Source organism: Aphidius gifuensis, linkage group LG6 (genome assembly GCF_014905175.1).
Source record: "Aphidius gifuensis isolate YNYX2018 linkage group LG6, ASM1490517v1, whole genome shotgun sequence".
Lineage (NCBI taxonomy): Eukaryota > Metazoa > Arthropoda > Insecta > Hymenoptera > Braconidae > Aphidius > Aphidius gifuensis.
Window position 1 is genome coordinate 7,218,919 of NC_057793.1, and position 9,159 is coordinate 7,228,077.

The window sequence follows — 9,159 nt, forward strand, 5'->3', positions numbered from 1 at the left end:
AATATTTAAATTAATTATTTATTTAAGATATTAATTAGACGACATGTGTCTTTATTGAAATGAATTTTAATTTTTAATTTCACGATAAGAAAAAATAAAGAAAGACACTAAATTGTCGCCGTGGATTTTAATTTTTATTAATTATTTTTAAAACATAATTGAACGTGAAAGAGTGCTAAACATAAAATATTTCAATTAAAAATAAAAATTAATTACCTAAAATGAAAATGAAATTATTATTTTTAATTTTATCGTATTTTGGATTACTTAAATTATCATTAACAATTAATTTTTTAAATCGTATCAATTCTTGCGATGATGATGGCCCATATTGCTCGAGTAAGTCCAACGAAAAATAACAATCATAATTAATTAAATTAAATAATTTAATTAACGCTAATTAATTATAATGATAATGGAATTTTATTTTATTTATTATTTCAGCATTTCGACAGTTTCTTCCTGATGAATCAACTCCAATTGTTGAAGTACTTTGCATTGTTGATTACGATACTTACACGTGAATATAAAAACTTTTTTTTTCTCCCTATATTTTATTTGGCATATTAAAAATTGAATATATTTTTTATACAAGGATGCATGAATCGAGTAAATCTGATGTAAAAAATTATTTCAAGACTTTTTGGAAAACTGTGGATCATTATTTCAAGCCAATAAAAATTCGTATAAGTCTTGTCAATGTCATAATTTCAGACGTGAGTCCACGCAATTCAATGAACCTCTCAAATTATCTGATTGAATATTTAAATAAATTTTTTAGACACCACTGGACATGCCATATTTAGAAAAACATCGTCTGTATCAAAATGAAAATTTCAACAGTGGACTTGCCATTGATACTTACAATGTTTTGAATGACGCTAAAGAATTTATTTATTTGAATTTTAATACTTCAAAAATACCAGCTCATGATGTTGCTATTATCATTACCCAGTAAGTTGATAAAAAATATAAATAAACAAAGCTACTAATTGACAATAATTTTATTATTAAAATTATAATATTTTTATTTTTTTCATACTGATCAAAATAGATCAAAATTATGCTCAAAAATTGACGCGAGTGGCGAAGTTTGCACATCTTATCAGGCAAATTGTATGAAAAAAATTATTTACATTATTTTTATTAAATTATAAACAAAATAATTTCATGGAAATTTTTAAAACAGATACAAGGGCTGAAAAAAAAATATGTGCTATGGATGATAGAAAAAAAATATCTCATTCATTGGCTATTGTCAGAGATGAAGGAGTTACATACAAGGGAGTCAAAAGAGCAGTCAATGCAATTGGCAGTTTGTAAGTTATTTATTTTTAATAATTTTTTATCTATAAAAAAATATTAACTTAAATTATATTTGATAATTTTATTTATATTAATTAAATTTTATAGATTGGGTGGAATGAATAATTTCGATTGTGAAAATTTTGATGATTTGGATGATAAATTTATGAGTCCAGTTGTCGATGATGATAATCCAAATATATTCGGTTGGTCAAATTGTAGTATCACATTGATAAATGAATTTTTAAATTCTCCATTGAGAAAAGCATCGTGTTTATATGTTGACGTTAAAAGTTCAACAATAAATATAGAAAATGAAAAATTACCTGGTCAAAAAATTAGTTTGTCTGATTATTGTGACAAGTTGTATAAATCAGCTGTTCCTGTCAACGTAAATATACTAATGATACTTTATTTATATTATTTATTTGATTTATTATAAATTATTGAATAGGATATATATTGGTTTTTTTTTTTTAGATTAATTTTAATGTGTGTACTGAATTAATTTGCAAATATAAAATCTCGCTTAATGACGAGCATCGAAATATTACTGGACCTGCTCTTGAGGGTTCATGGTGCAACACAGGCAAGGTAAAAAAATAAAAAACAATTAAATACGTTATTAATATACACATATTAATTTATTTTTTATTCTAAAATAATTTGTTTTATTTTTTTTTTCATTTTTAGAGATGCTTGTATGGAAAATGCGTTGAGTCGTTTGAATGAGAGAAAATTCATATAATAATTTTTAATTTATTTATTTATTAAAAAAAAAAAATATATAATATTAATAATTAAACAGTGTAATAAATAAATATTTGATTATCATAAAATTATGCTTTTTGTATTTTAATAATAACAAAATATTATTATCCTACAAATTTTAAAATTTATCTCAATTTATTTTTTTACAATTTCATATTTTCAGGTCGTATTTGTTATAAATAAAATATTTCTATATGAAAAGTTCATGAATTTATGTTTAAAGTATTTAAACAACATCTCAATATAGTCATTTTATTAATTAATTAATTAATTAATTTATTATTTATTTATTTATTCATTTATTTTCATTTAAAAATTTTAAAATTTAATTTTAATTATTTACACACGAATTAGCATATTAAATTCCCGTAGATTCTCGAAAAAAAACTTGAAAATAAATTTTAATCACACACAAAAGATAAATCTCTTTTTCAAAAATAAATATTTTAAATTTTTTTTATCAACCCTACCTGCGACATTACCAATCGAGCACAGTAGTTCAATCTAAACAGCGCTAGTATCGTTCCCCACACACAAAGGAACGTCAAAAAAAAAAAAAAATGAAAATAGACGAGGAAAATGGTGAGACGCACTAAACAACCTCGATTTTTTTAGTTAAAAAAAAAATAAAAAAATAATAATTTAATGTCTAAATTTGTAGTGATTAATACCATGTATCCCAGTCAATATCCGAATGACTGTTTAATAGTGTCAATAAATAATTTATAATACCAACTTGTCAACAAACATAAACAACAAAAATATAAATAAATAAAAATAATTAAAATCAAGGTAAGTTTTTCATATATATATTCTGTATATACATTGTTTATGGAGATCAGCTGTATTGCCAAACATTAAAGTCACCTTTTTCTTTTCAATCGACCCTCATATCAAAAATACTTAGTACAAATACATTTTTTTTTTTTTTTTCTTATTATTTATTTTTCAAGGTTATATACTAAATAAATAAATGCATAAATAATAAAATTATAAAATATAATTATTACTTAAAATATATTTATTATTTTCATTAAAATTTGACAAAGAAAAATCATTTATTTTTTTATTTTAAATAACTGATGAGTCCAAAATGAGTATGCAAGTTATGAGTCAATGTAAATTATAAAAATAGAATATTGTTGTTGTGTGTGACATTTAGATGATTCAAATGATTAAACTAATTTCATATAAAAAAATAAAAATATTAAATTGCACTTTATTTTTTAAACAATTAAAATTGGCTATCAATAGACATCATTGTTCCTTTTTCATTTTCTCAGGTAATCAAGAATATTTAAAATAATCATCATTTTTCCTTCATTTTCCAAACAAATGACAATGCATTTTAAAAAAAAAACCACACATTGGAGTTGAGTTTTTAAAAAATTAATCAGTCAGCTTGTTGAAATAAAATTTGATGAATGATAAATGAATTTTTTTTGAGTATGATATTGAAAGAATGATACGTGAAACTGTCATTACCTGCTTGGAGCCAAACCGGAGAGCTAAAACGGTAAGGCTCCATAAAATCATTCACTCTTTGCATGTATTTTTTTAATTTTAAATTTTATAAATTCAATAATTTTGTTTTATGATTATTGCATGACGTCAATTTATAGTACAATTAACCTGCGTAAATTATGACGCATTTGATAATAATTAACAAAAGAAAAAAAACATCATTTTAATATTAAAATTATCATCATGAATGAAATAAATTTTTCAGATTATTAATCTTAAATTTTAATAAGCTAAACACAATTTAGTATAAAGCTTTTTCATTATTTGCATGATGATAAAACAAAAAAACAAAAAATAAATATATATTTTTGTTATTTATCAATAATTAATTGTTATTTTTTATCAAGATGACAACTGTACTTGATGGCAGCTATCAACAGCTTGATCCATTTTCTGATGGTGAAGATGGTGATGTTGGTGGTGGTGATGATGACAATGAAGAAACACCTCATGAATCTGGTGTTATGATACATGTTGTACCTGAAGGTGGAAAAGCTAAATGGAATCATATTGAAGATCTTGATTCATTTTTTACAAGAATGTATCATTATCATCAAAAACATGGTTTTATTTGTATGATGTTACAAGAATTTTTAGAACTTGGACAATTTATATTTGTCGTTATATTTTCAACTTTTTTATTTCATTTTGTTGATTATCCAGTTTTATTTAAGTAAGTTGCACAATTTTATATTAATAATATTTTTAATTTTTTATATTAATTATTAATTGTATTTTTTTAGAGATAAGATTCCAGATAATACACATAAAACATCAATGCACGATGCAATATTATCAACAAGTGATGCAATGTCAACAATGGGAATATTTACATGGACATGTATTCTGATTGCAATAATATTTTGGATTCTTCGATTGGTCAAAGTTCTATATCATTTAACTCAATTTTGGGATATTAAAATGTTTTTTAATGTTGCATTAAAAATTGATGATAATGATCTTGATAATTTAACATGGCATGAGATACAAAAAAAAGTTAGAGAAGTACAAAAAGAACAAGAAATGTGTATACATAAAAGAGAATTAACTGAACTTGATATTTATCATAGAATATTAAGATTTAAAAATTATATGGTTGCTATGATTAATAAATCATTATTACCAGTACGTTTACAAGTACCAATTATTGGTGATGTTATATTCATGACGAGAGGATTAAAATACAACATGGAGCTGCTATTATTTTGTAAGTTTTATTCATTAAAATTTTAACATCAATAACATTAAAATATATATTTAAATAATTTTAGGGGGACCATGGTCACCATTTGAAAATAATTGGCATTTGAAAGAAGATTATAAAAAGTTAAATAAACGTCAAGAATTAGCACGTGCATTATCAAAACATATATTATGGGTTGGAATTGCAAATTTAATATTATGCCCATTGATATTATTATGGCAAATATTATATTCATTTTTTCATTATGGTGAAATAATAAAAAGAGAACCAGGTACACTTGGAACAAGAATGTGGTCATTATATGGACGTTTATATTTACGTCATTTTAATGAACTTGATCATGAATTAAATGCTCGTTTAAATCGTGCATATCGTCCAGCATCAAAATACATGAGTATATTTACATCACCAGTTATGACTGTGCTAGCTAAAAATATTGCATTTATTGCTGGTAGTATACTTGCTGTATTATTAATATTAACTGTTTATGATGAAGATGTATTAACAGTTGAGCATGTATTAACAACAATAACAATATTAGGTGCAATTGTTGCTGGTTCACGTGCATTTATACCAGATGAAAATTTAGTATGGTGTCCAGAAACATTATTAACAGCTGTATTAGCACATACACATTATCGTCCAGATAGCTGGAAAGGTTATGCACATACACAATCAACACGTTTACAAGTATCACAATTATTTCAATATCGTGCTGTACATTTAATTGAAGAATTATTATCACCATTATTAACACCATATATATTATGTTATTTAATGCGTCAACGTTCACTTGATATTGTTGATTTTTATCGTAATTTTACAATTGAAGTTACTGGTGTTGGTGATGTATGTAGTTTTGCACAAATGGATGTTAGAAAACATGGTAATTCAATGTGGCAAACATTACCAATAACACCAATTGATGAACATGATGAAGGTTTTAATAATCAATATAATAATGATACACAACAACAACAACAACAACAACGACAACGTTTAAATATACCAATATCAAAACAATATGCACAAGCTGAAGATGGTAAAACTGAATTATCATTATTACATTTTACATTAACAAATCCAGAATGGAAACCACCAAGTCATGCTGAAAATTTTGTAACTGCATTACGTGAAAGAGCTAAAAAAGAAGTTACAATTGTAACTGGTGATATGAATCCATTGTTAACTAGTTTAAATAGTTTATCTGGTCTTGGTCCAGAGTATAATGATATTGTTGCTAATATTATTAGAAGTACTGTTGTTAATAATGTTAGTGTACCAAGTATGAGTCAAGTATTTGGACATAATACTGGTATGTCTAGTGTTGGTGAACAACAGCATCAACATCAACATCAACAACAACATCAACAACAACACCAACAACAACGACAAGGATCAACTAGTATGCGATCAGATATATTAACAAGTGTTGTTAGAAAAGGAATGAGTAAAGCTGAGGGTCCATTGTATAATGAAAGAGGTTTATTATATGGTTTACAACAGGGTATTTCAAATCAATCACTTGGTGCATCTGTATTTGGATCTGGACAAGAATTAACTGCTGATTTATCAGTACCAATTGAATTGACTGCTGCTGATATGTCATTATCTACTTTGTACCTGCATGAACTTCATCATAGACAAGTTAGTTTTTAATATATATTTATAATTTATAGTTTATTTATTTATTTAATTTTGTTTTTTGTTTATAGGTAAGACGAAGAGGCTATCATGAAATGGCAACTCAAAGTATATGGCAACGTAGTCCAGTTCAAGAATTAGAAACACTTCCAGAAGTACGACAAGAACGTGCACCATTATTACGTCATCAAGATTCATCAATAAGATCAACACGTGATTCCTAGCATAAATATAAAACAAATGTTTAGCTATTTAATTTAATTATTTTTATTTATAGACAAGATAAAATTCAATACAATTTTTTTTTTTTTTTTTTTCAAATAAAATTAAACAATTAGATATTAATCTAAAATTAATTTGTGTGATAATTTATTTTTTCATAAACTCAATTTTTTTTTTTAATTGATTAATTTGACTTTTTTCTTTTTACATACATCAAAGTAAGACAGTTTTAATTATTTAATATAAAGAAAATTAAAGGTTAAAGACTCTAGTCATATCTTTGTTTAACAAAGATTGATTATTTATTTAAAAAAATAATAAAAAATAATTTTCATCTGTCAGACAAATAAAAAATTCACGAAAAAAATAAAAATATATATATCATGTAAATAATTAATTATAATTAATCAATTGTAAGGTTGTCAATATAAAAAAAATTATTAGTTTTATTCTTCAATAATTAACTGATTTTAATTTGGCTAATTTTTTCATGTAATATATTATTAAATCATCATTTTGGACAAATTATCAAAATTAATTAAATGTAATTAGAAAAATAAATAATTTTCATAAAAATAATACACGTGGCTGCCTATTCCTAATTTACATATTTTTTTTTTTTTTTTTTCTTTTTGCCGTTGGTTAAACTGAATGCACTCACAGATGTAAACAAAAGACCATGCAGGTGAATATAACACATAAGCATTCACCTCCACGCAAGGCACAGGTCCTTAAAAATTTTAGCAACATAAAAATAAAGGTTATTTGCATTTTGACTGTGAAAAATGGGCAAGTATAATCTCCGTTGCAACCGAGTAGTTAGTGAAAAATTGTTACAAAAAGATTTTATATACGACTCAACTATATTACCAAAAAAGGTAAATATCTTGATAATAATTAAACAAAATTAAATAAATAAAATGAAAAAAAATCATGTTAAATTAATTAACAATAATTAAATATTAATTATAAAATTATTTTGTTTAATAAAAATTATATATTTTATTATTTTATAATAATTATTTTATTTTATTTGTTGAAATAGAATACAGAAAAACAACCACGTGCTTCAACAACACGAGTACCTCGGCCACATGGCTCAGTTTGTTCGCCAAATGATTGTGTAGTTTCATTGGAAAAAGAAGAAGATGACATTGAAATTGTAAGTTATAAACAAATAAAAATAATAATAAATAAATGAAAAAATTTATCAATAATGTCATGTATTAAATATTAATAAATTTTGTTAAACTTTTTTGTTGCAGCCACGTGAAACACGAGTTTTACATTTCAAGTGCAACTTTTGCAATGAGCCAATTGCAACAAGGATGTCACTATCAACTCATGTTAAATCACATTGTCGTGAATACTGCAGAATATGTTTTTGGGTTGTTCAAGATGATGAAAGTATTGATGAACACAAAAACAAACAACACAATACAGATTTAAAATAATTCATGATATATACTCAATAATAGTATGTACTACTAATAGTTTTATTGACAATAACAACAAAAATAAAATATATTTTTAATTTCAATTAATAATAATAATCAATTAATAACAATGATATTTTTCTTTTTAATATTGACTTTACAATTTTTTTTCTTTTATTTGTCTATTCTGTAAAAATTCAGGGCTAAATATGTAACTGTTTGTTTTTTTTTTTTTTAACCAATTAAATAAATTAAATTAAATTGAATAAAAAATTGCATTTTTTAATTTATTAATATTGTTTTATATTTTTTTTAATTAATAACTAATATGATGGAAATATTTCTCTGCTTTTATCACTTTTTGTTTCGATTGAGTCAAGTGAGTGTCCTGATGCAATATATAACCAGCCGCACGCTCGAAGCCCAAGAAAACACGACGTTGCTCTGGGTGAAAAATCAAACATGGAAAGTTAAAAAAAAATAAAAATACCATCATTTTTAGAATTAAAAGATACATATATTTCTTTAAATAAATTTTTTGTTATGATTAAAACAACGAGTTAAAAATTGAAAAAGAAATTAATTTTTTTAAAAAAAATACTTTTTTTTCAATATATAACTTGAGATAACTTTCTTAAAAATAAATAAATCAACTTGAAAATTTGACTGTAGCTCTATAATAATCTTGCGATGCCAACAGCATTATTGAAAAAATTATTTATTGATATTGTTTAATTTTTTTTATTTATTGTTTTATGTCGACGGAAAAATTCAATTTGTCTAACTTAAACGAAAAAAGAGTCGGAGAAATTTGAAAATTGAGTAACTTGTCAGTGACAATATTGTGTAGCAGTATATCAAGAAGTTTTATACAAATTTTCAGATATTTTTATTAATTATTCTGCAAATGATGGTTTTTTTTATTTTCAATTTTTCACCCAGAGCAACGTCGTGTTTTCTTGGGCTTCGAGCGTGCGGCCGGTTATTGCATCCGGACCCTCAATTGTGGAGAAATATTTCTAGCAGAGTATAATAAGATGGTTTTTTTTTACA

General features: G+C 24.1%; 2 protein-coding genes across 3 annotated transcripts; both read left to right on the forward strand.

The window, feature by feature from the left end:
- Nucleotides 1-2,635: 2,635 nt before the first annotated feature.
- Nucleotides 2,636-7,254, forward strand: LOC122859151 (autophagy-related protein 9A). Of its 2 annotated transcripts, none has more exons than XM_044162548.1 (5): nt 2,636-2,868; nt 3,948-4,273; nt 4,344-4,807; nt 4,872-6,451; nt 6,520-7,254. In XM_044162548.1, exons 2-5 carry the CDS (start codon nt 3,948-3,950, stop codon nt 6,670-6,672), a joined length of 2,523 nt encoding a protein of 840 aa, XP_044018483.1. In that variant the 5' UTR covers nt 2,636-2,868; the 3' UTR covers nt 6,673-7,254. The 2 variants fall into 2 exon arrangements, with proteins under 2 accessions (XP_044018483.1, XP_044018482.1); XM_044162547.1 differs by lacking the exon at nt 2,636-2,868 and adding an exon at nt 3,365-3,592.
- An 88-nt stretch (nt 7,255-7,342) lies between these two features.
- On the forward strand, nt 7,343-8,142 carry LOC122859207. Its single transcript, XM_044162629.1, has 3 exons — nt 7,343-7,548; nt 7,716-7,832; nt 7,936-8,142. Exons 1-3 carry the CDS (start codon nt 7,456-7,458, stop codon nt 8,122-8,124), a joined length of 399 nt encoding a protein of 132 aa, XP_044018564.1. The 5' UTR covers nt 7,343-7,455; the 3' UTR covers nt 8,125-8,142.
- The last annotated feature ends 1,017 nt before the right edge of the window (nt 8,143-9,159 follow it).